The sequence below is a fragment of the Primulina tabacum genome, chromosome 10, assembly GCF_025594145.1.
Source record: "Primulina tabacum isolate GXHZ01 chromosome 10, ASM2559414v2, whole genome shotgun sequence".
Classification (NCBI taxonomy): Eukaryota; Viridiplantae; Streptophyta; class Magnoliopsida; order Lamiales; family Gesneriaceae; genus Primulina; species Primulina tabacum.
In genome coordinates, this window is record NC_134559.1 from 4,870,927 (window position 1) to 4,897,255 (window position 26,329).

Below are 26,329 nucleotides of genomic sequence, written 5' to 3' on the forward strand. Positions count from 1 at the left end.
ATACAAGCATTTGTTTTGTATTGAGTTTTGTTTTCAAATTTTCTCGAAAAAACATTTATAAATCTGTTTTTATATTGAAATTTGTTTTCAAACAGATTTTGATACATTTGTATTGTAGTTTGTTTTCAATTTTGTCGAAAGTTTGTTTGATATATTCTATAAACTCGATATATTTATATTCATAATTTAAAAAGCCAATTCCCCTCGTCTCTATGCCCAAATCCCAACTCAATAAAATAAAACTTGAAATTTGTTGATTTTTTACTCTATTATTTATTTTATTTGTTTTTTTATGAAGACGGATTGAAATTTTCGTTTTTGGATAATTAATTCGTAAATCAAATAAATTCTTTGTTTAGAAAAATAAAAAGAAACACTCATGGAAATTTATGTATATGTGAAAAGAATAACCATTAATTTTATATGTGAAAATAATAACCATTGAAAAGAAACACTCAAATATTTCTGGTTCCACAACCTTCATCAGAACAAATTTACGAGGATAATAACTTTGATCAAATATTTGACACTGAAGAAAAAAACTGCTTAAAATTTATCAAATTTTATAATGTTTTGATTAGTTATTTATCTATATTGATTAAATTTTTATATATGCTTATAAATTAAAATTGTATTGATTAATAAAAATAATTTTATTAGTTTATAAAAGTACAAAATTTGCATCATCAATCAAAATTTTTGCAAACATCTATCAAAACCTTGCAAAAAATCTACAAAAGTCCATGAAATTCTGTTTACAAATCTGTAAGATTCCATAACAGTCAATAAAAATATATCAAATCCACTGAAATCTTTGATTTAAAAAAAATAATTGAAAATCATTAAATCTCTACATTGAATACATCCCCTTAATTTAATTATATTATCAGTATCCATATATAATAAATAAAAATTTTAACAAAATTTTATAAATTAATTCAATATATTTACGATCATCATTCATATATATAATAATCAATATTTTATACAAGCGTTCGCGGTTTGAGAGTAAAAAAACACTCAACGTGTGTGTGTAATATATACATATATATATATATATATATGTATATATATATATGTCCAAGGATTTGGTAGCATGAACGACGGACAATCCTAACCGCCTCAATCACGACTCACGTGAACGGCCATCTTCCATAGCCACTCTCTTCTCTTCTGGATGTTCTTATGTTGTTTCTGTGTTTGGAACATTTCCTATCAAGACCAAAGGCTCAGAAACTTGGAGATTATCCTTTCGTCTTCCTCTACTACTTCAAAATTTAACTGGAATTTGTACCCTTTTAAGTTCATTTCGGGGCTGAATTTTGGTATATTCATTTTGCGGTTTCCTTTTTTTCTGCTGTTAGGATAAATTTTCGTATACATATTTCGAGAATCACCAAAAAAAATGGCGGTGGCTGCACAATTCAGTGCTGGTGCGTCGGCGTGGAGTCGATTGACATGTTGGAACCGTAGAAGGGATATTTCATCACACCAGTCAACAGGGCTTCGAGTTCACCTTAGTGGAGAGAACTTGGGGAAACAGAAAATTATCGATGGTAGACATTTTGAGGCTTGTTCTCCGTCTTTGGACAACGCAAAAGGGTATCTGAGTTACCCGCTTGTTCGTCATAGGAGGCACCTGTTGTCGAGGTTCGGTAACCACCGGAGTTCCGATTGTGGGGTGCAGTTTCCTGATGTAGATGAAAGCTCTGCAATACGAGAAGAAGACTTTCTCTCTAATTCAAATGGAGGACACAAGTATGATAACCTTTTACTTCGGATGATTTTGAACAAAAGTCCCCTGATCATCGAAGTGTTTTTTTGTTTTAAATATAGGCATCCCTGGGATGTAAACGAACCAAACCGTTTGTAAGCTATTCGAAGCTCGATTCGATAAAAGCTCGTTTGAGCTCGTTGTTCGTTAACATAAACAAACCAAACTCAAGTTTTACAGTATTCGGCTCGTTAGCTCGTGAACATGTTCGTTGTTAAGTTCATTAGTAATTTTTTAGATGAAAAAATAATAGTTTTGATATTTGATTTATTGATTTTGCATATTATTTATGAAATATATAGAAAAATCTATTAAATTTATTTATTATTAATAAATTTACAAATTTTAATAAGAATAATATATTTTTCTTTAAATATATAATTTACTTTTTAATTAATTTAATGAAAATTTAAATGTATAATTCATATTTATTAAGCTTGTTAGGCTCAATAAAGACTTGAATAAGCTCGTGAGCCATGCATATATTCGTTAAATAAAGCTCGAGCTCGGCTCGATTATAAACGAACCAAGCTCAAACATTCAAGAGTTCGGCTCGGCTCGACTCGATTACATCCCTAGGCATCCCCGGTGTTTTTCATTACCTCAGGCTGGTCCCAGTCTCAGTCTAATGGGCTGGTACATGCTTCTGGGACCAAAGGATCCTCATATTGTGTATAGAGAAATTGCTCGAACGTGTATCTTCTAAGAGTCGGATACAAAGTCTCTACCACATCTTACAAACTAAAAGGCCCCATCTTTAATGCTTTTACAAGCTTTGCACCATGCAAAACACATAGAAGTAAAAAAAAGATCATTTTGATGCACCTGGCGCGGCAGTCTTTTAGGGTGGACGAAAGTGGAAAAATTGTTTAAAAAACCTGGATTCATTTTGAAATGGAGCTTAAGGTAGAATTCAGTTTCTCCGAAACTTCTACCTGTGTAGCTTTCAATACACATCAAATATGATGATGGTAATTTCTAACTTTAGTCAAATCTAACATTGTAAGTCCATCTAAAAGTAGGAACCGATGCAAGTGAGCACATGATTGAACTTCAGTCCATTTTTTGGTGCTGTGATATTTATTGTTGTGAAGATAATGCAGAACTTCTTTGTTCCTACGAAGACTGAAGTCTGTGGCACCTATTGATGATTTTGGGCTAAATATGTAACCTAAATGTCATTGATTATTTTGTCAATAAAAGAACCTATAAGCCAGATGATTGACGATATGCATGACATATCTTTCTGTTAATCTTTATTCTCATTTTTTGTTTCCAGTGAGTTGAACGGCACTGCTTCTTCTGGGATCATTAACACCGAGGATGACTCGGGAGAACTTCCCATCGGCACATCTTTGTCAAAAGATGTTAAGCATGAGCTTGTAATGCTGTCTTTACCAGCAATGGGGGGACAGGCCATTGAACCTCTGGTACAATTGATGGAGACGGCATTCATAGGAAATTTGGGTAAGGTTGATGCTTAGGTATTCAACCTGACTTCTGGGTTGCATTATCATGTAATTTTTTCACATGATCTTTACGATTTTTCTATTTTGTTTACATGGCATAACTTTGAATATTTTGAGTTTGCTTGAAGGTTTAGTTTGCCTTGCTACTTCTCACATGGTTATTATCCATCAGGTTATGGCATTTCATTGCTCTCATGTTTTACTAGCATGTTTCTTATTTAGGTTCCGTGGAGTTGGCCTCTGCTGGTGTCTCCATATCTCTCTTTAATATAGTCTCAAAGCTTTTCAATATCCCTCTCCTCAGCGTTGCTACTTCTTTTGTGGCTGAAGATATTTCTAAGAATGCAAGCAGATTTAACACATCCGGTAGATTTGGAATTGTTGGATAAACCCTTTGTTTTGAATAACAAATGTAAGTTTCTCTTGATGACAGTGCTCTTCTAATTTAACTTTAACTTTTCTTTTCTTCATCGATGCAGGAAAAAAGCTTCAGCTTTCTTCTGTGTCGACAGCTTTGCTTTTAGCTGTTGGCATTGGCGTCTTTGAAGCTGTTGCCTTGTCTCTGGGATCCGGACCTTTGTTAAGTTTGATGGGCATAGCACCGGTATGCATTTCCTGTTCTAAAGTTCTAGAAATTCTATGGCTCTCAAGTCTTCACCTTTTGTTAACTTTTTTCCTGGCTGTATTGTATTTTTCATGTTTACTCGACCATCTTGACTAATTGTTGCTTACATTTCATTGCTTATCCTGAGAAGTTGACTTATTTTGGTCTTGTAGTCGTCATTGGCCAAATTCTAACTACATAAGGTTTGATTGTATTAATTTGTTTGCTTCTATTTCATCTCTCTACCTTTGCCCCTGGAAATGGGGGAGATCATTCCACTATTTATTTGTAGCTAAGCCCTGGAGGTCAAAATATGTAGTCTTCTAAACTTTGCTGAATATAACTTTAACATCATCCTGTTTTTAATCTGAAATCATGATTGGTGACGTGGATATCAAAAGACTAGTAATATTGATTTACATTTTGTATTACTCCCAAACCTACAGTGGTTCGCGGCTTTGAAGGAAGGAATCCTCGTAAGAAGGATAACATATTTACCATTCATTATTTTTTATGCATAATGTTTAGTAGGACTCGATGATCAATTTGTTCTTGTGCTACAAAAGTTTGAATTTGATTAAATTAATGATTATTTGGAGGGAAGGCATGCCATCATTGTGCTCTAACTAATCACCATGTGATGTTCCACTGAACACATCAGCCACATTTGGCATTTGAGTTTACATGTAATAATTTTTTTTAGTTTGACTGCCATTTCAGGTCTCTTCTATGCGTATCCCAGCGCAACGATTCCTTCTTCTCAGGGCTCTTGGTGCTCCTGCTTTTGTCGTCTCTTTGGCTCTTCAAGGCATTTTTCGTGGTTTCAAGGATACAAAAACCCCTGTGATTTGTTTAGGCAAGTGTTCCTTTACTTTTTTAGTTTAACTGTATTCAAACAGGTAGATATTATAGCTAGTTTTTTCTTAAATGAGAAGTGATGAAAATATTTTCTTACTATGAATGATTAAATAGGTTTATAATGCTGCGTGATAAAGTATCTCAGGACGCCATTGTTAGTGTGAAATGTTTGTAATGAATTTCCTAATCGGTACTTTGAGCGACTTCTAAAGTTAATATGTCACATGTATATGAAATACATTGTTTAAGAACCATAATGCCGAGTATACAATTATTACATCAATTTTAAAAAAAAATCAGTTTTTTCCATTTACTTATATGCAAAAGACTTTGTTAAACTTGCTTTTAACAATTCTTGTGTTCTTTGGTGTGAACTTTGCCTTAGGAAATCAAACGCTTTGTGATTAGACAACTATATTGTCGTTATGATTTAGCAAATTCATTTCAAAGACAATCTTTTAAAATTATTTTTCATAAACGACTTTCTCTTTTGCTGCAGGTTTTGGAAATTTTACAGCTGTGTTTCTCTTCCCATTTTTTATTTATTATTGTCAGATGGGTGTTTATGGAGCTGCCATTTCTACCGTTATATCACAGTATGTGGTCATTTTCCATTTCTGGGCTCAGTTTTTTTAACTCAAGTTATTTCTGAGTCCCTCGGTATTTGCTTCATTTGAATATCTAGATTTGATATTCACGTTGCTTGTGTCTAGATACCTTGTTTCTTTTTCGATGATTTGGAATCTGAATAAGAGAGCTGTCTTGTTGCCTCCAAAACTTGGAGAGCTGCAGTTTGGTGATTATCTGAAATCAGGTAAGCATTTTCTCCTGCAATTTTAACTAAATTTTTAAATGTAAGCTATATTTGGTTGATGTGAGGTTGTTCTTTTGACTTCCTTCTGGAGGGGGGTGCCTATGGCCAAGCAGCTACTGATGCTCAAACTTAGCTGTATAATACCAACTAGCGACCGTAGATAATCTGTTTTAAGGTTTCTAATTGTATTGATTCTCTAAAATGTAGCATGCTACCATTTTAGACCTGTATTACCACTTGTCATCTGATTGCTTAACATACTTAAAATTGGATCATATAATTGTGTGTTCTGTACAAACTTCTCTACTCTCAAACTTTAAGATTCTCTTTCCACACATACTTCATCAGAAGTTGGTCGACTGAAGTCTTCCCCCCGCCTCAGATGTTTCCTCTAATTTTATTCAGTTAAAAAGTTCTAAACTTTTAAAGCTTACCATGAAGGTCATGGTCCATAATTTTGTCCTTTCCTTTTAATTTTAGTTAGTTTTGTAATAATGGCTGACCTACACACTTGGAAATACTCAATGTAAATCACTCAAGACTTGTTCATCGTCTTTAATGTTTTTACCATTTGAGTTCATTTGCCACTTAGTGTGATTATATGATTTTAAACACATGTAGCTGGAATGTATTAGAAAATCACGTGACTAATTCTATGACTCAGTATGACCATTCTACGCAGACGTTAACAAGATACCGGTACTAGAATAGAACTGCAGTTAAAATTGAGATATCAATATTACAAGTTTCTGCATTGTCGTAGTAAGGTGCGTAAACTTTAACTACTTGTGAATATTAGTCTCTCTTTCACTCTCTTGTTATTGTATGTGTATTTGAAATACCTTGTATGCTAGTTTGTCTTTTGGAAATAATAAGCATATTTAAGAAATAATATAATAATACGTAACTGACATGTCTTGAAATTGGATATTCTGTTCAAGTCACCGATATGAGGAATATGACAGCTTTGAACACATCGTGCATGCTGGTCACGTTCAATTACTATAATTTTGACGCCACCATGACTTTCAATCTGGTATTGACTGTGTTTATCTGTGTTTGGAATGCCAAATAAAGATCTCATTTGCTAGACACAATCTCCTATATCTAGTTTTGATTTATTTGGCTCATTCAAATATCAAGGATATATGTTATTTGAATGTTTCTGGGAACATCAGGTGGTTTTCTTATTGGGAGAACACTTGCTGTTCTGCTGACTATGACGCTTGCTACATCGATGGCTGCACGCCAGGGCCCTATAGTGATGGCTGCTCATCAGATATGCTTACAAGTATGGCTTGCTGTATCGCTTCTCACAGATGCACTTGCTACTTCGCTTCAGGTTATTTTTGTGGTTTTACCCCCTTTTCCGTCTTTTGTTTTTCTAGATTGCTTTAATCCTTTTCCCGACTCATTAAGTTGAGCCATCTATCCAGGCCTTGATTGCTAGTTATATATCAAGAGATGATTACAGGACTGTGAGGGATCTCACACAATTTGCGTTAAAGGTACTTGTCTTGTCATTCAGTAGGTTCTGAGGTCAGCTTAAGTTTCCTTGTATTGCTGATTCCATTTTTTTTGGCTGATTAAGCTTTATTTTTGTGTTTCTAGATAGGTTTTGCCGTAGGTGTTTTCTTAGCTCTGGTTCTGGGTGTTTCTTTTAGTTCTTTGGGAGAATTTTTTACAAAGGAGACACAAGTACTAGGTATTGTTAGAACTGTTGCTTTGGTAAGTGTGATAAATCCATATCTTTCTGGAAGAATTCCGTCAAGGCAGAAACTTCTCCTAACATGATATTGCTGCAAATGGTGCAGTTTGTGAGTGCCAGCCAACCTATTAATGCTCTAGCTTTTATCTTTGATGGACTCCATTACGGTGTTTCGGATTTCCCTTACGCAGCACGTTCAATGGTGATAATCTTTACACTATGTGATCAAGCTTGATAAATGGAAAAAAGCTCTCACATACACATACATGGTTGTAAAATGCAGATGGTGATTGGGGCCGTGTCTTCTGCATATCTGCTAAGTGCTCCAACCATCTTCGGACTTCAGGGTGTTTGGTCAGGCTTGACACTTTTCATGGGACTGAGAATGGTTGCTGGATTTATCAGGTGAAATGTATCATCGTTTATTATCTATTAAAGTTCTTGAAATGCTGCTCTTTCGTTCTTTTAAGTTTTATACTGGTTTTTGTCAGTCACGTGAATAGGTTAATCATGCGTAGTAAATTTTTCTTTATACGAGTAACTTCATTGGCTTGAAGAAGAGAAGATAAAAAATTCGGCACAACCATTTCTAAACTATATTTCTTCTACTTTCAGGTTATTGTCACGTAGGGGTCCGTGGTGGTTCCTGCACGTTAACGAAGCCAAGGTTCATTCCGAGTTGTTCAAGTCGTATCGGATGGATTTTTTTATTACCTTCATCAAAATAATACTATTTATCTTCTATTGTTTTGTCTTTCAGGTCACCGGGTGAGAAATTGAGATGTAGGAATGTATGCATATGAGCCAAGCTCTAGGAACAACTGATAAAAAAAAAAAAAACAGACTTGCTAGGAAGCAGGTAGCCCGTGGAGAACTTAAAAAATTTTAGATTCAAGACCGTCTGCAGCACCTGAAGAAATGGAGTATTTGGTTCTCTCATTTGAGACAGATGTGCAGTTAGTTTAAGATGTGGATAATATTGAACCACCACCGTCACTGGCGTCATGTGGATCTTCCTCACATCAAATTTTGATGTAGGACAAGATATCACCTTAACTTGTTAATACTTAGAGACCAAGTGTTAGCCTGATGTTTTAAGATTTTGACTGAACAATACCATTCATCGTAATTTATATTTGCACCACATAAGAAGATATAATGGTGTACTATCAACAAATTATGAATTCAAACATCATGTTAAAACCATAACATGAAAAATCTCAATAAATTGCTATCCGCCATGGTTCAAATTCCATTTGTTTGCAATTTCAAAAATTTCTGCAATTTGCGCATCATTATTTGATAGAACACAAAAATTGATATATATATAATCAAATTTTACAATAATGAAGTGTAAAAACATGGAGCAAGTCAGTCGAGATTTGCTATGACAGCGTCGACAACTTCTTGAGTGGTACTGTTTCCGCCAAGATCTTTTGTACGGTATTCACCTTCAGATATTACGCGCTTCACAGCTGTCTCTAGTCTGTCAGCAAATGAAGGAAACTGCAGATGTCTCAGCATCATAGCCGACGAAAGCAGTAAAGCTACAGGGTTTGCTTTTTTTTGTTCTACAGCTTTCTCATCTCCTACATTTCCTGCAGAGGCACCTTGCTCGAATATGGCATGATCGGCACCGACATTCCCTGAAAGAGCAAACCATTGAATTTCTCTTTAAATCAAGAAGATATCATTCATTCATATTAAATCAAAACAATACAGCTGATGCAGATCCGTAAGCAAACATCGTTTTAATAGATGAGGTGGAGTATAACCACGTTCTTTAATTCTAGATTTTTGGTGGTCGGTGCTAGAGGGTCTCAATTTCACAAATATGGGCAACTGGAAATTATGAACTTGAGTTTAAAATAGCTGCATCATGCATTGTCTTGGGATCAAGTAACATACGTCTTGTCCACGTTGAAAGGAAGTAAAGCTCTCAAAAGAACTCATGATGCATACCTCCGGGCATGACACCAGTACCTCCAGCAATTCCAGCAGCTATGTTTGCTACCAGATTCCCATAAAGATTAGGAGTTACCTGCAAAGTGCAACATTACTCGCTTACAAGGCATGCAAAAAACCAAAGAACAAAAACAAGACACCCATGAATGAGGGGAAGGAGTAGGTGAAGATGAAGAAGAAAAGGCCCGATAACCACCTTCCCCTGCCTCTCACCATTCCTAAAATATTACTAACAATTGGATGATGCGAGACAACATGATAAAATACCACTAGGGACCTCATCCAAATCATAATTTAATTTATTAAAACAGAACGGCATATTAACAAGAGAATCTTCGAGCCAGATCGACTTGCGAGCTCAACAATAAATCGATAAAATGGTTGCAACTCTTCAACCGGTTGATAATGCAGCTAATTATTTAAAAACGACAGAAGAACACTGTCAGGATGAATAAATCGTAATTCCCTTACCATGACATCAAATTGCTCCGGCTTGGAAACAAGTTGCATAGAGCAGTTATCCACTATCATCTCATTGTACTGAATGCTAGGGTACTTGCTAGCAATTTCACGGCAGGATTCTAGAAATAAACCATCTGCGAGTTTCATAATATTTGCTTTGTGCACAGCGGTCACTTTCTTCCGGTTGTTGAGATAGGCATATTCAAAGGCATATTTAGCAATTCTCTCTGAGCAGAACTTAGTTATTACCTAGCATTTGAGCTAAATGAGGAACAAAACTATATGAAAATTTTAAAAGGTTCTAAAGCATGTTGGTAAACACATACCAGAAAGAAATATGAAAATATTACATTCTACAACAAAGCCATCAAAACTTCTTAAAAGTTATTGGATGTTTTGATTTCTAAAAGCATGGTATATATCAGAAAGATACATAAAACAAAACCTACATCTACAAGAAGGTCATCTGCAGCCTTTCCAGGCCAGCAGGATAAGTACGCTACACAGAGACAACTAAAAAGGGAACAGAGAGGTTCCATGGAAGCAGGATAATGACACTAAACATCAATGAACTAAGAAAAAACAGAGGGACTCTAAAAGTAAAATGAGGAGCAAATCACACAAATTCCAAGTCATGTAAAATTTAAAACACACAACCAACAGGAGGTGGCATGGAGACTGTTCTGCAACATTATCTTATCGTTTAGTATCAATACAAGGAGAGATGCCATTGGCAGCATGGAGTTAAGGCGAGTGTTAAAAAGGAAAAACCATGCAATGATGCACAAATAAACATAAGAATTTCAAATAACAAGTCACATAGACACATTCACTAGTAACCCAATGAAATTGAATATGAATTATAATAACTCTAAGGCTCAACCTCAATTCTCATTCTTTCTAGGCTTCTAGAAGTCTGCAAAAAATTACAAAAAAAGCCACGTTGGCATGTTAACCATCTCAAGCGCAGCTACTGACTGATCGATGTCCGTGTTTATGATTTAGATCGAACTTCTATCTTGGATAAATTTTGTTTACAGCCCTGGAATATAAATACATCGTTCTCATTTAGTTGGACTCAATTAATAGCTTCTTAACCTTGTTCAAATTTTAGATCCACTTGTTACCTTATAGATTAAGCCATTTAGGAATCTCGCCAATTGAAAAAAGCCTCTATCTTTATCAATATAATAAAACAAGTCAACATAACAAACTTCTCCCAAATCCTCCAATTTCGACAATTAGAAGGTTGCAAAATTAATTCATCAAAGTTGGTAAGTATTGATATATCAGGAATATTTTATCAAATAAAAGCGCAAATCTTTATTCATTCAATTTCAGCCAAAGATTCGGTCTGAATTGAGTTCTAAAGCCGGAGATCTGACAAGCCAATCTTCATCCAGTACATTTCGTGAAGGTTAACAGTTAGAGCTTCTGTTTCTTTGTTAAGGCACCTTGCTTTTAACAAATCAAGTTGAATTCTTGCTATCTTTAACCTCTCATTCCTTTTTTCCATTTCCGTTGCTACTTTGTCCTTAATTTATCATGGGATAAGTAATCCGAAAAATTATCAACACTATGAGTGGAACTAGATCCTGATTGGTATTATCAGAAGTTGAAAACGCAGATTAGTCTAATTTTCTATCCAACCTCTATAAACAACCATAAAAAAAGGAAACAAGAAAAAAGCATGGAAATTCGACAATCAGTTTAAACCCAACCTCTAATTTTCATGTTGATTTATGTCTCGTATATTGTCTCTTATAAATGGGACAAAAGCTCTTAATAATACAAGAATAGTTGGCCAGCACTACATCAGAATAGTTTATTTGGTCGAGTATGTGAAGTTTGAGGTCAAGTTCGAATCACATAAAAGCCATATCTGCTAAAGCTTGTCTGTAGCTTCTTAGGTTTTAGTGTGACTTACATGCTACTAAATATCCGGAGTTTACCATGTGCTCAACCAAATTAAATAATAAAAAGTATCCGTACACTAAAAATACAGTACAAAACCACCTTGAGGCTTTCGACAACACCAGGAACAACCTCATGCTCGAGGCCCGAGTATTCACCCTCAGTATTCTCCCTAATGACGACAATATCTACACCATGGTGGCGCGTGGGAAGCCCCTGCAGATTGAAGCAATGTACGAGTGAGGCGTAGAGATCCAGCTCCTTCCTCAAGAGCATATTGAGTGAGCTGACTCCTCCGCCCACCGGAGTCCTAAGTCCACCCTTAAGGCAAACCTTATTCTTCTTAATCGATTCGATCACCTCCGGGGGTGCACTCTTCATGTCGCCGTGGATGTCGTACTTCTCGAAGTAGACGGGAGCGTGCATGGCCTCCATGACCTGCTCTACAGCGCCTGTAACGAGGGGTCCAATCCCGTCGCCGGGAATTAGGGTGACAGCCCGAGGGGTCCCGTCGCCGGGGCGGGGCATGTAGGTGACTGATCGGATGGAGAGGAGGCGGCTGAGGATTCGTCTGGACATATTATTACTTTGTTAGGAAAAGGAAATTCAAGTGACTAGGGTTTCGTATTGCGTAAATTAATTCAATGAAACAATGAATTTAGGGTTGAGAAAGAGGGAATACGAAATCGAAGGGGGCGATGGCTCATCAGATCAGCTACCATAATAATACAGTAGCTGACAAATTTTTTTAAAAAATATAAATCAGATCAATTTATTTATAATAATAAAAATAAAATAACAACAAAAATTATTATTTATTTATAAAAGTTATTTTAGAAAATGAAAATAAATATTTATTTATTAGGAAAATTCTAATTATATATATATATATATTAAAAGTAACTTATTGTAAAAATTTAAATAAGCAAAATTTTATTTAATAAATTAAAATTTTTAATATTTGTTCAAAAAATTAATATTTAGCTGTATTTTTGTGTGGGAAAAATAATGAGTTGTTTTTAATTAAATAATAATAATAATTTGGAAAAAAAGTGAAAATGAGTTTCATTCACCTGATATAAAAACATTTGCTGTGGTTGAGTGTGTGTGCGTGTGTGTTTGAGAGTGGCTGCTGACTTGTTTTGATGGCGGTTGAGTGTTCGTCGTTTCTGAAGAACAAATTCTGGGTGCTCAGGCATGGAAGAAGCATCCCAAACGAGAAGGGAATTATCGTTTCATCTCTGGTAATCATATCCTCAATCGCCATTTATCCACGAACACCACCATGCTCTCTGTTTTCTGCCATTTCTTGTTAAATTTCCAATTTTTTTTGTGATAGGAAAATGGAATCCTTGAAGAATATCGTTTGTGTCCTGATGGGGTTCATCAGGCTCGTTTGGCTGGAGAATCCTTCCTCGAGGCACCCTTCACTCCCATTCGTCGATTATTATACTAATTTTCATTTTGTTTCGTTGTAGAATTAAAATTGCGTGGCTTATGTGTACAATAATCGTGATCATATTTTGATGATAATGCTATTCCTAGTGTTGCATTGAGATCTCATGCACATTTACAGCACCCACTTCCAGTTTCAAGCCAAACGCCGTCACTTGGGTTATAGATTAGCTGAAAGTGAGTTGCTTTATTTGCTATATGTCAGGGGCTCGACAAATTATTGTGGAAGGAGTAACAAGTTTGAGACATCCCATCTAATAAGCTAGATGATGGGTTTAGGTGCTCCTCTCTTTCTTATAAGTTTCAGATCAACGACTTTGTTGATAATTTATACGATAAAAGAACAAAAATATACCATGGAGTCAATGTTTTTTTGTCGAGAATTAATTTAAATTCTTAAAAACCTTCTCTTTTGAGAATTGAGGAGTTAAAGGAATTGTTTTTAATATAATGAACTTGGCATAGTTGTTGTAGTAGTAGCAGTACTACTTTTTATAGCTAGCATTGGTGTTTTTATTTAATTCTCCTAAATTTCAGAAATTTCACAAAGGTCAATCAGTTATTTGTTTTCAAACGTTGAATTCTCCGTGCAGGAAATAAAGAAAAGGAACATTGGAATAGAGCACATTCGTATATGTTTCTCACCATTTTCAAGGACCAGTCATACTGCAAAAGTGGTTTCTTCTGTTCTAAATGTTCCATTTAATGGTCCACAGTGCAAGGTAATTTATTTTTACATATTGAAGCTACCTGTTCAATAATGTTTGAGAGTGTACATGCAAAATCTGAGAAAGAACCAGGCTTGTGTTACATGTTTATCGGATACCCGGTAAAAGAATGTCGTTTTGTTGTTGAACTGTTGGACTCTGACTATAGAATTATTCCTTATGTTGAATTAAATATTAGTAATAGTCCATCTCAGGCCATACGTGGATGTGTGATAATTTATGATTTAAGAGAGCATTTATTTGTCTTCAACCACTCACCTGAAAACTCAGTACTTAATGGTGAAAGTATAGTCTCGTGGAGAAGTGATGAGTGATAATTGTTTCCATTTTATATTTTGAGGTTAATAGATGCTTTGTTCTTATCCCAGTAATATTTGTTTAACAGGCTATGGAGGATCTTCGGGAGCGGTTCTTTGGCTGTTCATTTGAGCTGATGTCCCATGATAAAGTAAATGGCTCGAGGAAATACTAGCAGATATCATCTCAGATCCAATTTGATTATCAATATGCTCCTTAAGTCTCCTTTTGTGGTTATCATGGAGCTTATGAGTATAGAAGCTCACATTTATTTACAGTTAATCCTCAATTAATTCATTGTAATTTTGTTTTCTTCTCACAGTACCCTGAGATTTGGGCGATGGATGAGAAAGATCCCTTCACACGGCCTGAAGGAGGAGAAAGTGTTGCTGATGTTGTCGCAAGGCTGACAAGGGCTTTGACTAAAATGGAATCAGCATTTGAAGAGTAACAATTGACATTATTCTTTTTTCCGCTTTTGTTTTCAATGCTTGTGACATGTTTAGCAAGTGATGTTGGATCAGTTAAGAAATTGTTAGTGCATCCTTACCTGTTTTGGCATCTTATTTCTGCTTCTTTTCCTTTTTTAATACCAGGGAAAACATATTTAGCGTTGAAGCAGCCATCACAAGTTTATTCTCCTAGTTAAATAGGCTATACGAAATGGGGGTTTTCCTTCAGAGTGTTTGTTCCACCCAATAATATAAAGTTTCACATATCATGTGAAAATCTAACAAATTTTCTACCTTGCTGGTGCTATTCAAGTGGAAATATTTCATACCATACATTTGAGTCATTTGGGGAAGCATATACAATCTTAATCACACAGATCCTATTAGCAAACAAATTCCTCTGCAGTTAATTCAACTTGCCATCTTATAAACCAGTTGATATGCATATGCCATTTAGTTTTTGATAACACTTTGTCATTCACATAATTCGGTGGTTTTATGCATGTGCTTGGTTCAATGTCGTTGGATGATTTTTATGAGGATGATGTCCATTCTGTTTTGTAGGTGCACGGTGTTAGTTGTCAGTCATGGAGATCCCTTGCAGATTCTGCAGACAATAATCAATGCAGCTGTGCAGACCAGAAGAACTGATGCAAATGACTTAACCTCAAGAATTCAGGAAATCATTGTCCCTTCTGTACTATCACAACACCGGAAATTTGCTCTAAATACGGGAGAACTTCGTGAATTAGTGTAGTTTATGATGGAAGTCTTCTTTAGTTTCTCGACGGTGAAGTAAGACCAAACTTATAAGCTTATTATCCTAGGTCGGAATAAGTTGATAGGATCCCTTTTGTTACGTCCTCATGTCTCTCCGTGTGGTGACATGGGGGCGAAAAAGGAAAGAGCTTTTTCTTTTTCCCACTGTTTGTATGATATGTAAAATCATGCATGCAGAATCAGCTTCTGATTATACACATCTCTAAATTTTTAGCTTCATAGAATCCAGGTGCCAGAAGGAATTTTTTAAAATTTTATCTTTTATTGAATTCTGTTAGTTGCTCTTGGACTTGTGTCTACAGAAATTTCAGACCATCCTATACCAAACGCCATTATCAAAGTACTCACTCATTTTATGAGTGTATTGCACACACAACTCATATATTATACAAGTGTAATGTACATGCAAAACTATATTGTTATAGTTAATACAAACTAATAATCTCGTTCCATATATGGTCATCCAAGGCGATTATCGGGTTTCATTAGTTTCTGCATTATACAACTTCTATATGAGCTGCATGCATCATATCTGTCTTATCAGTATGTACATGGCTGGACAGTTGATGTTTCATCAATTTGGTGGGAAGAGAAAAGACCCTGGTGTAGTGTACACAACTAATGTTTGATATACTACACCAAACTAAGCATATGGTTGGAAGAGATTGATTCCAAAATAAGTAATAAATTTTATGGTATAGATTAGATTCTGATCCATATACACTTGCGGATAAAATAACATCAACACCCACACATATATCCCGACAGTATACATCACAAAAACTCATGTGAGATGGCTTCACGAGTCAATTTGTGATACATATATTTTATTTGGGTCATCCATGAGAATTATGCAAAAAAAATATTACTTTTTATTATAAAAATAAATAGGATTGACACGTAAAATCTCATAAGATACCTCTTCATTATCTAATATGATTTACATTAGTTTGTATATTTATAACCAATAGCATGCTATTTAAATTGTTAATAGAACTCTATAATTTAAGGGATATTTTATTTCACTTGTGCAAATGACTTTAATGAGTACATTTTCCACACAATTAACACTTTTTTATCGTTAATAATTTAAAAAATTATTATAGCATATAAAACCTTCGATCTTAATGAAAGTCAACCACCTCAACCCCATACCATTCCCCGAGGCCTAGTGAATCGAGTTGTGGAGATATCTGACTTTCATTGTACAACAATACGTGTGTATATTTGTGTAAGTTTTTGTGCAAATGGATCTATATAAAATTTGATTTATATTGATAGAGTTGTAATGAAGAAGATGGATGATTAGTTGTCGCCACATCAGATGCTTAGAAAATTCATGATTAAATCAATATAGTAACATTAAAATACAGGCACAAAATTATAATTTATTGATTTCATCATCAGAGATAAAGATTGTGGCAGACAAGTTTGAATCTTTAACCTACGCTAAACCCAATATATTAGTTTTCCCAAACAATGAATATTCCATTCGATCCCTTTCATTCTAGTAATACGGAAAATTTGGCTTCTGCCGCAAATATATTACTTGTATAATCTATCTGAAACCGACACATAACTGCGTCATCAAACAACAATAATTGAGGTTTGACTCCTCGTACTTTATTTTAATATACATCATATGACAACAGCAACAATTAAAAGAAAAAAAAAACAAACACATATATTGTAATTTTGGAAAATTCCAATTTTTGTTATTGTTATTTTGTCACGAGACGAGACGTGGGCATATGTCATGTTAGCAATCTTATGGAAAATATACATATATGACTAAAATTATATTTTTTCTTTCAACACAAGATTGTAGCCCGGTCCATTATCCATAACCAAGAAATGAATGGAATATGGTAGGGGTTATTGCTTGACAGATGTGAGTTTATATAATAATAGCAGTGTAAGATTGTAAATTTGTGTTTTATCAGAATTAAGTGTTGTGCTAAATGTTACAACATTTAAGACAACATGCAGCGGAATATTAAAGTTTGTAACACAAATTGACTTTATATAAATAAGATGGACAAAATTAAATTTGCGCAAGTGTGCATCAGGACAAAAATTAATCACTATAAAATCAATGAGTTTACATGAAAACAATACCAATAATGATTACTATTAAAATCAATTTTCTCAACACATTGAGAAAATAAATGCTTTCTAATAACAAAAATAAAACTTATTCAAGAAAACAAAAACGTGATGCAAAAACTGGAGCAACAAAAACGATCTTCAGCCAACTTCGTCACATATGTTGTCTGTAGATGTCTCCAACACTCAAGGCAACACACGGTATCAGCACTTCTTCGATCAGCAGCGACGTTGTGAATTATTGTTATCTGAAACGTTTGTGTCGTACAAAGTGCGCGTATGATCAATCCTCGAACCCACACGAAAATCATCTCACGTAAATCACCTCCAAGAAAACTCTCACACGAAAAACTCCTCCACGAAAAAACTTTTTCCACTTTTAAATCTATGTCCCCTTTTGCATGATATAAATTATCTTATTTATAGTCTTCATCTCTCCAAGAGTTTATCTTCATAAGAAAACTTATTACACAAGAAAAGCAAGAAGAAAAATTATTACAAAGGAAAGCAAGAGTTTAATTAGGAACAAACTCTTTTTAAACAAGGATACCATATCACAAAAATCTTAGCATAAATATCTTAATAATTTTCACAATATCTAGAAAGAAAAAATAATATTTAAATATTCCAAAATCATATCAATAAGAAAATAAATTTAAGGAATATATTATTTTCAGGAATATATTATATCTGACAAAAACTTGTGTGAGACGGTCTCACGAGTCGTATTTTGTGAGACGAATATCTTATTTGGGTCATCCATGAAAAAATTATTCTTTTTATGCTATGAATATTACTTTTTATTGTGAATATCGATAAGGTTGACCGTCCCACAGATAAAAATTTATGAAACGATCTCACAAAAAACCTATTCATTATATTTTAAAATTCAAAATTATTTTTCCTTTCAAAATATTCTCAAAAAGAAAGTAAGGCGGCTGGAAATATTTGTTGATAACTGATTCCAGATTTCCAATACGGAGCAGTAGTAGTGTGTATATTCAAATCCCATATTATTAATTACCAATATAAATATAAAAAAAAAACAATACTTAGTCAAACTTTGTATTGTTGTTATTATTATATTTATGACGTCAGAAGCAAATCCCATTGGCTGGGAGTCATTGATAACTGACAAGGATGCACCAACTGGATTAATCCTATTGAAATAGCCCAAAATCTGACGTCATAAATATAATAGTAATAACAATATATATGCGTACATATAGTAAATTAATAAATAATTTTTTCAAAACAGAATTATAATTATACTATGTTTAATTTTAAATACCTCCTCTAGTACAACCTAAATTCAATTTTTTTTAAAAAAAATTTGAAAAGAAGACCTTAAATTTTTTATTGTGCTAATAGTTGTGAGTATTTGGAAAAAAAATAAAACTTACGTGAGATATTCTTCTTCCACTCAATATAAATTTAATTCTAGATAATTAGTAGCTTATTACAAGTGAACTAACTTTGGATTAAGCAAAGAAGCTTGTTGGTTGTGCGTAAGCACTAGTGATTAAAGTATATAATATAGTAATTATCGACACACTTATAATATATATATATATATATATATATATATATATATATATATATATATATATATATATATATATATATTTATCGTTTTGTACGTCAGAGGGGGCAACATAGTTGAGATGCGGTGAGCCGAAGCTGATTATTAAATAGAGGCAGCAAATGCATGTCCCTATGAGGATTTTGAGAGCCATCCATTTATATTTATATATATAAATAGATACACATATGTGTGTGTATATCTTTATATTGCTAAGTTTTAATTTCTTAAACACCGATTACATGAAAATATTAGTTAATTTATTTAACTCAATCTCTTATAGACTCGTCGTTTTACTGAAAAATATATAGTTTGTGGTAATAAGAACGACTCCGAAATTTTTAGTGTACATAAATTAAAAGATGATAGAAATGAGGCTTGACAATGAATAATTGGAATGGATATCATCGCCATTGGGCAGTATTTAAACTAGAAATAATTTAAAGAAAATGATGATGATCAGTAGCAGTTAATTACCTAAAACTTTATTTTTTTTGGGCAGACAACCAAGATTTTGATCTGCTTTTCATGATAAGAATAAAACATAAAAAAGTCAGCATATATGTAAGTATATATTTATCAAAGGGTAAGATTCTCTTGGTTTTTATACGATTCACTGCCACCAAAATGTGGCATAAACAAGACTGATAGATTCTTCACACTGTGACACACGCCCACCAAAAGAAAAAGAACTGAATAAGTCACTGCCCAGAAGAAACCTGAAATTTTTATGGGAAGAAGAGGACATGCATGAAGGAGAATATATAAACGTGGACCAAAAATTTGCTTGAAAGATTACAGATTGGAGTTAATCGAGAGGGAACAGGCAGGAAACTGGAAAATCTCTACTTTTACAGATAGCTGCGTGGAGAAGATATATTGTTGATTCATGAGAATTGATTAATTACATGTCCAAGTGAGATCTTCTTTTCACTTTGTGTTCTTAAATTTTGATTTCATATCATAATATCATGCATCATATTTCCTTTCCCTTTATGTACGATGATGTTGAGCCCTTTGTGTTTTTCTAGATTTCAGGCGTGCAGATAATTCCATGTAGAATAAGTGTATCATAAGAAGAGATCGTGCCGTCTTTTCAGGTATGTCTGAGCTGATCAACCGCTGGTTTGTTTTATAAAATGATCTGTTTGAATTCAGTGTCAAGCATTCTTAAAACGCTTATATTTATACAATTCCTTGTATCTCTCAGTGTGTGTGTTTTGAGTGTATTTGAGTTTCTTTGCATTTATGTTTGTATGATGATCCAGGTTTATGATATATTCTGAAATGGAAATTTGAAGCAGTAGCACGTGTGCTGTTATTGATAATGGAAGATTTTGGATTCACCACTGTTGATTTCAATCTTATGGATCAACTCTTTTATGATGGATTCTGGTTAGAGACTCAGACTGCTGATGGATCCAACTTTTGGCAGCCTATTTCAACTCATCATTTAACTTCTCCTTCATTTATTTTTCCTGCTTCAGACAACATAGGCAGCTGGAATACGAATCCGAGTCCGGACTATATCTTAAAACAAACACAAACATCAGATTTGTTTTTTAATAATCCGCAAATGGACCATCATCTTTCTCATAGCAATGAACCCACTGTTCCATCAGGTTCTTCAGATAATCTCAACATGGAAATGAACACGAGGTTGTGTGTTGGAATGAACCGAAACCCAATCAATGCTCGTGCTCCGATTTCAGTGAGGAAGAGATTAGACGAGGCTATTAAACTCCTTAAAGACTCTGTAAGAGATAAAAATGTTCTTATCCAAATCTGGTTTCCTGTAAAGAAAGATGGCAGACAAGTGCTTATAACAAACAACCAGCCATTTTCACTGGATTTAAACTGCAAAAATCTTGCGGATTACAGAGATGTATCTAAAAACTATCAGTTCGCAGCAGATGAGGAGTCTAAAGAGACTGTTGGGCTGCCGGGCAGAGTTTTCTTGAAGAAGTTGCCGGAGTGGACTCCCGATGTTCGGTTTTTCAAAAGAGAGGAGTATTCTCGTGTTATTTACGCACAGCAGTACAATGTTAGAGGATCACTCGCACTTCCTGTTTTTGAACTGGGGAGTCGTCGTTGCTTGGGGGTGGTTGAAATTGTGACAACCACTCAGAAACTCAATTACCGCCCTGAACTTGAAAATATCTGCAGAGCTCTACAGGTGTTTTCTCGTGTTTTCTCGTCGCTCTCGTTACGTAATATTTTCAAAAGCTCATTTTGAGTGCTTACAAGTTTCTAGTCAATGAAATATTTGAAAATTGCACACATAACTTTGAAACTTAAAATAAGCTCTTGCTCTAAGTCTAAGTTTCCTTAATTGCTTTTCACTCACTTCCATTACAGCCTAAGAGATTATCAAAGGATATATATGTAAAATGATTTTTCATACAGGCTGTTGATTTGAAGATTTTTGATGTTCCAAGTCCCCCCAGTATAGAGGTATTGAATAAAAACTTTCAAGTTTCCTTGTCATGCTTGATATCATTGGAAAGAAATTTTGATGCACAAACACAATATTTGATCTCAGGGTTGTGATGAATCTTACCAGTCTGCTCTGGCAGAGATCAGAAATATTGTGAAACATGTGTGCAGTGTGCATGAACTGCCTTTGGCACAGACATGGGCGCCCTGTACTGAACATAATAAACAAGGGTGCCGACATTCTGATGAGAACTATGCACATTGTGTTTCGACTATCGACTCGGCCAGCTTTGTTGCTGATCCCCAAGTTTCTGGCTTTCATGAGGCGTGCTCTGAACACCACTTGCTCAAAGGTGAAGGTATTCCTGGGAAAGCCTTCATGAGTAATAAACCGTGTTTTTCTGAGGATGTGACGTCTTTCAGCAAGACAGATTATCCTCTCTCACATCATGCTAGGGTGTTTAACTTGTGCGCTGCTGTCGCGATACGACTCAGAAGTACCTACACGGGAAAGGCTGATTTTGTTCTGGAGTTCTTCTTGCCTCTAAAATGCAAAGACTCCAATGATCAGAAGATGTTGCTCGACTCTTTATTGTACTCTTTATTGTTTGTTTTACAACAAACTTGCCAGAGTCTAAGGGTTCTGTCCCACCAAGAGTTGGCTCAAGAAACTTCAGACAAAGAAACGGGTAGCACTTCAGCAGGCAGGTCATACGAGGAAAATTGGCCAAACTTTATTGCTTCTCGTTCAGAAGAACCTTCTCAAAATGCTCCATCCTGGATCATGAATATAACGGATTCCCAGCATAAAGGTAAAGGAGTTTCTGTTTCTTTTGATGATGATATCAACAAGGAACCTGGAGGAGAGTTCAGGGTGACAACTCAGTGGGATAATCCCGAAGACTTTTCCCATTCCGGTGGGTATCTTTCCTTAGATGGGAAAGCAAATGAAAAGCGACGGACAAAGACTGAGAAGGCAATTAGTTTGCAAGTACTTAGGCAACATTTTTCTGGGAGCCTAAAAGATGCTGCCAAGAGCATTGGGGGTATGGCTGACTGATAGACTTGAGGCAATAGCTTTAGTTTCTGAGAATTACTAATCCGTTTTCTTTATTTCTATTTGCAGTTTGTCCTACTACTCTGAAAAGAATATGCAGGCAGCATGGGATCACCCGATGGCCTTCAAGGAAGATAAAAAAAGTAGACCATTCATTGAAGAAACTCCAACTTGTGATGGATTCCGTCCAGGGTGCCGAGGGTCCTATTAAACTCGGTTCTTTCTATAGAAACTTCCCGGAATTTGTCTCTCCCGATTCCACTCCCAAACTACCCGTAAACACTTCAAACATGAACATCCAGACTGCTTCAAAGTCACCTTCTTCCTCCAGCAGTCATAGCACCAGTTCAAGTTACTGTCTGTCTACTGGGGTGAAACATTCATCTCTCACTCTCAGCGGAGATGCTTTATCCCCGGAACAAATGATTGATCAAGGGATGCTAAAGAGAGCAAGGTGTGATGCAGAATTGCTTCACCTAGAGGCCCCACCGTTGCCACAGAATAGCAGCAGGCGGGCAAAGGACGACATAGTCCCTTACAGGATAAAAGCCACTTTCGGGGAAGAAAAGATACGATTCAGTCTGCATCCACACTGGAGTTTCAATGACTTAAAAGAAGAGGTTTTCAGGCGTTTCAATGTAGAAAATAATGTGGGTAAAGTTGATATAAAATACCTGGATGACGATGCTGAATGGGTGCTTTTGACATGCGACGCTGATCTTGATGAATGTGTCGACATACACAGATCATCCAATATCAGAACCATAAAAATTACAGTCATTAATAAAGCTTATAACCAAAGTCTTGGAAGTTCATTTGGTAGCAATAAATAGTGGCTTTTACACAAACTATCCTTTTTTCCAAGCAGTGGGATTTGGCCTTTGGGGATTGTTCCACAACCATAGAGTCTTAGTTTTATTAGACCATTGGTGGTGAGATACAAAACTAGTGTGTTAATTGATCTATTAAACTTGTGTGACTGAGACAATATGTAGGAAAAAAGCCAAATAAAAACATTGGCACTCAATGTTTTATAAGTGTCATTACATCTTTTCTCTGTATATTTGTGTTGAATGAAATTATAGGTGCAAGGAGTCCCTCCATGCTCTATAGATTGCATATGATATCGTCGTTATCAACGTCATATTTTTTAAATTTTCATTGTTATTCCATCTCTTGTTTTCTCAGGGATCATCCGTGAGTCCTTAGTTCCTGATGAGGAGTTGAATCAATTTTTGTTGCGACCATAGATTATGTTACGAACTTACGATTAATAGTTGAAACTTAAGTTGTAATCAGTGGAGGTCTGTGTTAGTTAGCTGGAGACTTCATGATTTCAAGTTAGAGAAAAGAAGTTGTGAATTTGGTTTATGTATGTAATTTCTAAACTAGAGCCAACCCAAGCATGCAAATGAACCAAACTGTATAGTGTGGTTTGATTTTTATTTAAACAGTTCTCTTTTTCTTATTTTTTTTTTCACCTTTCATTCTATATATTTCTTTCCATTTTAAGTTTAAATATCATCCCTTGAGAAATATAAAACATATATTGTACTACAATGAGTTCACAATTAAATAAATATGGATTACAATATCAAAACTATGGAGTATAATATTACAAGAAGCAGCAGCTCTTCGTTGCAGCTGAAAAGGAAGACTTGGTTCTTTTAACTTGCACTCGCTAGCAGTGGCTACATACGTTGGGGCAGTGGATACGTTTGATTTACGTCTTGCCTCGGATGAAGTGGGGACCGCAGCTGAAGAGATTGCTGGCCGCCACCACGTAGATTGATTGGCTTATGAGTAGATCTTACCCTTAGCTGATCTCTAGGTAATGTCTCGGTAGCGCCATCGATTCTTTCCAAGGTCTCCACAATTTCTTGCATTGATGGTCTGTTCTTTGGTTCATTCTCGAGACAATATAGTGAAAGCTCAGCTATTTGCAATGCACATCTCGAGGGATATTTTCCTTCCAACCGAGAGTCCATAACGTTCTTCAACTTCCTCCTGTCAGTTAGATGTGGCTTGATCCATTCAACCAGTTTTTCTTTCCCGTTTGGACGATTTCCGTCAAGTGTCCGTAACCCTGTTAGCATCTCTGCTAAGACGACACCGAAACCGTATACATCACTCTTGACGTACAAGTGCCCTGCCCCAGGAACGTAGATCATAGACAAGAAAATAGAAATGCCGTTAATGTGTGTAACCACATTTTGCACTCTTTATTCTGTTGTTTGCTTTCCGGAGCTATTGTGGAAGAAATTAGCTCACGAATATGAAGTAGCGTAGTGATTACCTGTGGCGACATATTCAGGAGCAGCATAACCGTTGGTCCCCATTACCTGCGTCGTTACATGGGATTTACTTGCTGTTGGACCCATTTTCGCTAGACCGAAATCTGATAACTTGGCGTGGTATGACTGAGAGCAGACGAAAAAGTAAACCAACGTCACAAAGATCAGATTATCAAAAAAATTTGAACCATAGGAATATTTCATTTCTTGCAAGAAAATTCACCACAACAAGAGTGGTTGTCCATGTATAAATAAATATACAATGCATGTGGCACAGAACAAATGATATAAAGAACAGCAATGAAAGCCTATCATAATTATATATATCTTGAAAACATTAACGAAAAGATATAAATGTTACAAAACAAGAGAGCTATAGTGATACGAAGTGTGAAACAGTAGCTTACCCCATCAAGCAATATGTTGGACGCCTTGAAGTCTCTGTAGATAACTTTTCTATCCGAAGCATGCAAGAATGCAAGACCACGAGCTGCTCCGATCAATATCTTAAGCCTAACGTCCCATGGAAGTGGCTGAACAGCGGAACCCCCTAAACCCAAGAATCTAAATCATCAAAAATCCATATACAAATTAGCGGTCCTCCAATTCAAACCATCGACACACTTACTTCCGAACAGATGGTTCTCTAAGCTCCCTTTTGCCATGAACTCATAGACCAACAATAGCTCTACGCCCTCCCAACAGTAGCCCAGCAGCTTCACCAGATTGGGATGAGAAAGTCTTCCAAGGAAATTTATCTCGGACTGAAGAATTCATATTGATTAGATTTAATGATCAGAAATCCATAAAACTAAAAAAACACTGGTTAAACTAGGATTGGAAGAGACCTGCCATTCTTGAAATCCCTGAGTGCTTTCCGAATTCAACTTCTTTACAGCAATAACTGTTCTTTCCCCATTAGTTCCCATGAGCCATCCCTTGTACACTTTGCCGAATCCACCTTCTCCCAGCAGCGTATCACTTCTGAAATTTCTGGTGGCGGCCTTGAGCTCTGAGAAAGAGAAGACTCTCAAGTTAGGTTGGGATAACATCTGTCCAGCGGCGGAAGCAGGGGAGCTCATATCATGATCGCTCCCGGAAAATATGCTGCTGTTCCCAGAAACATTAGCGCTCTTGCTCGACGTAGACATCGTTGTAGTCGCCACTGCATCACATCACACACACACCATCATCATCAATTTCCACTCACAAATTAATTCACACATAATACATACATATACACACGCGAACATATATAAATATATATATCGGATTAATCGGAAAACATTATCGGATAACCTGAACTCCATTGGCTGCTGGTGGCGGAGGGCTGGCCCTGGTTAGCGTAGCTGTTAACAATGGCCGATCTACTGCCACTGCGGCTCAAACAAATCCCCATGTGCACGCCACACCAATACGATTCAATCCTGAACTTGAGACCTGTTTATTCAATGGGAGAAGTATATTCATCCACTGATCAAATTTCTTGGATTTTGAGAAGAAATGGAGGGTCTGGGAAGATTGTTTCAGATCAAGTTTTATTGGAATCGGTCTACGTCCTAGTTCGTAATAAA

At 35.5% G+C, this 26,329-nt stretch overlaps 5 protein-coding genes across 11 annotated transcripts; 3 read left to right on the forward strand and 2 right to left on the reverse strand.

The window, feature by feature from the left end:
- Positions 1–1,087: 1,087 nt before the first annotated feature.
- LOC142504800 (protein DETOXIFICATION 45, chloroplastic-like) lies at positions 1,088–8,360 on the forward strand. Of its 5 annotated transcripts, XM_075617605.1 has the most exons (15): positions 1,088–1,758; positions 2,354–2,410; positions 3,054–3,241; positions 3,466–3,609; positions 3,723–3,847; positions 4,568–4,703; positions 5,205–5,301; positions 5,419–5,519; positions 6,698–6,861; positions 6,956–7,027; positions 7,131–7,247; positions 7,334–7,429; positions 7,511–7,632; positions 7,843–7,894; positions 7,988–8,359. In XM_075617605.1, exons 1-15 carry the CDS (start codon positions 1,406–1,408, stop codon positions 7,997–7,999), a joined length of 1,836 nt encoding a protein of 611 aa, XP_075473720.1. In that variant the 5' UTR covers positions 1,088–1,405; the 3' UTR covers positions 8,000–8,359. The 5 variants fall into 5 exon arrangements, 4 of the variants coding, with proteins under 4 accessions (XP_075473720.1, XP_075473718.1, XP_075473719.1 ...); XM_075617603.1 differs by having other exon boundaries at positions 7,843–8,360; XR_012804347.1 differs by lacking the exons at positions 7,843–7,894; positions 7,988–8,359 and having other exon boundaries at positions 7,131–7,224; positions 7,511–7,634.
- A 31-nt stretch (positions 8,361–8,391) lies between these two features.
- LOC142504801 (isocitrate dehydrogenase [NAD] regulatory subunit 1, mitochondrial) lies at positions 8,392–12,293 on the reverse strand. Its single transcript, XM_075617608.1, has 4 exons — positions 11,671–12,293; positions 9,664–9,903; positions 9,190–9,268; positions 8,392–8,873 (listed from the first exon to the last, which is right to left on the reverse strand). Exons 1-4 carry the CDS (start codon positions 12,145–12,147, stop codon positions 8,599–8,601), a joined length of 1,071 nt encoding a protein of 356 aa, XP_075473723.1. The 5' UTR covers positions 12,148–12,293; the 3' UTR covers positions 8,392–8,598.
- A 361-nt stretch (positions 12,294–12,654) lies between these two features.
- LOC142506222 (fructose-2,6-bisphosphatase-like) lies at positions 12,655–15,565 on the forward strand. The gene is made up of 6 exons (XM_075619406.1): positions 12,655–12,812; positions 12,908–12,988; positions 13,617–13,745; positions 14,137–14,199; positions 14,371–14,495; positions 15,065–15,565. The coding sequence occupies exons 1-6, from the start codon at positions 12,714–12,716 to the stop codon at positions 15,255–15,257; spliced, it is 690 nt and encodes a 229-aa protein (XP_075475521.1). The 5' UTR covers positions 12,655–12,713; the 3' UTR covers positions 15,258–15,565.
- Positions 15,566–19,584: 4,019 nt separating this feature from the next.
- Positions 19,585–23,875, forward strand: LOC142505190 (protein NLP2-like). 3 transcript variants are annotated; one of them, XM_075618056.1, is made up of 7 exons: positions 19,585–19,884; positions 20,000–20,068; positions 20,237–20,363; positions 20,456–21,144; positions 21,375–21,422; positions 21,511–22,450; positions 22,531–23,875. In XM_075618056.1, the coding sequence occupies exons 3-7, from the start codon at positions 20,351–20,353 to the stop codon at positions 23,292–23,294; spliced, it is 2,454 nt and encodes an 817-aa protein (XP_075474171.1). In that variant the 5' UTR covers positions 19,585–19,884; positions 20,000–20,068; positions 20,237–20,350; the 3' UTR covers positions 23,295–23,875. The 3 variants fall into 3 exon arrangements, with proteins under 3 accessions (XP_075474171.1, XP_075474169.1, XP_075474170.1); XM_075618054.1 differs by having other exon boundaries at positions 20,237–21,144; XM_075618055.1 differs by having other exon boundaries at positions 20,007–20,068; positions 20,237–21,144.
- Positions 23,876–23,989: 114 nt separating this feature from the next.
- Positions 23,990–26,329, reverse strand: LOC142505191 (putative serine/threonine-protein kinase PIX13). Its single transcript, XM_075618057.1, has 6 exons — positions 26,055–26,329; positions 25,604–25,920; positions 25,384–25,519; positions 25,163–25,305; positions 24,758–24,881; positions 23,990–24,610 (listed from the first exon to the last, which is right to left on the reverse strand). Exons 1-6 carry the CDS (start codon positions 26,152–26,154, stop codon positions 24,153–24,155), a joined length of 1,278 nt encoding a protein of 425 aa, XP_075474172.1. The 5' UTR covers positions 26,155–26,329; the 3' UTR covers positions 23,990–24,152.

What these genes read in the sequence shown, in the direction of transcription:
- LOC142504800 (XM_075617603.1), top strand. Translation starts at nt 1,406, where the DNA reads ATGGCGGTGGCTGCACAATTCAGTGCTGGTGCGTCGGCGTGGAGTCGA. An exon ending in GGCATTCATAGGAAATTTGG is followed by an intron (nt 3,242 to 3,465) that starts GTAAGGTTGATG and finishes TTTCTTATTTAG; the next exon opens with GTTCCGTGGAGTTGGCCTCT. An exon ending in TGGTGATTATCTGAAATCAG is followed by an intron (nt 5,520 to 6,697) that starts GTAAGCATTTTC and finishes TGGGAACATCAG; the next exon opens with GTGGTTTTCTTATTGGGAGA.
- LOC142504801 (XM_075617608.1), bottom strand. Translation starts at nt 12,147, where the DNA reads ATGTCCAGACGAATCCTCAGCCGCCTCCTCTCCATCCGATCAGTCACC. An exon ending in GTGTTGTCGAAAGCCTCAAG is followed by an intron (nt 9,904 to 11,670) that starts GTGGTTTTGTAC and finishes CTCAAATGCTAG; the next exon opens with GTAATAACTAAGTTCTGCTC. An exon ending in TACTGGTGTCATGCCCGGAG is followed by an intron (nt 8,874 to 9,189) that starts GTATGCATCATG and finishes TTGCTCTTTCAG; the next exon opens with GGAATGTCGGTGCCGATCAT.
- LOC142506222 (XM_075619406.1), top strand. Translation starts at nt 12,714, where the DNA reads ATGGCGGTTGAGTGTTCGTCGTTTCTGAAGAACAAATTCTGGGTGCTC. An exon ending in GAATTATCGTTTCATCTCTG is followed by an intron (nt 12,813 to 12,907) that starts GTAATCATATCC and finishes TTTTTGTGATAG; the next exon opens with GAAAATGGAATCCTTGAAGA. An exon ending in CTGGAGAATCCTTCCTCGAG is followed by an intron (nt 12,989 to 13,616) that starts GCACCCTTCACT and finishes TTCTCCGTGCAG; the next exon opens with GAAATAAAGAAAAGGAACAT.
- LOC142505190 (XM_075618054.1), top strand. Translation starts at nt 20,296, where the DNA reads ATGGAAGATTTTGGATTCACCACTGTTGATTTCAATCTTATGGATCAA. An exon ending in ATATCTGCAGAGCTCTACAG is followed by an intron (nt 21,145 to 21,374) that starts GTGTTTTCTCGT and finishes TTTTTCATACAG; the next exon opens with GCTGTTGATTTGAAGATTTT. An exon ending in TGCTGCCAAGAGCATTGGGG is followed by an intron (nt 22,451 to 22,530) that starts GTATGGCTGACT and finishes TTCTATTTGCAG; the next exon opens with TTTGTCCTACTACTCTGAAA.
- LOC142505191 (XM_075618057.1), bottom strand. Translation starts at nt 26,154, where the DNA reads ATGGGGATTTGTTTGAGCCGCAGTGGCAGTAGATCGGCCATTGTTAAC. An exon ending in CAGCAGCCAATGGAGTTCAG is followed by an intron (nt 25,921 to 26,054) that starts GTTATCCGATAA and finishes GATGTGATGCAG; the next exon opens with TGGCGACTACAACGATGTCT. An exon ending in AGAGAACCATCTGTTCGGAA is followed by an intron (nt 25,306 to 25,383) that starts GTAAGTGTGTCG and finishes TCTTGGGTTTAG; the next exon opens with GGGGTTCCGCTGTTCAGCCA.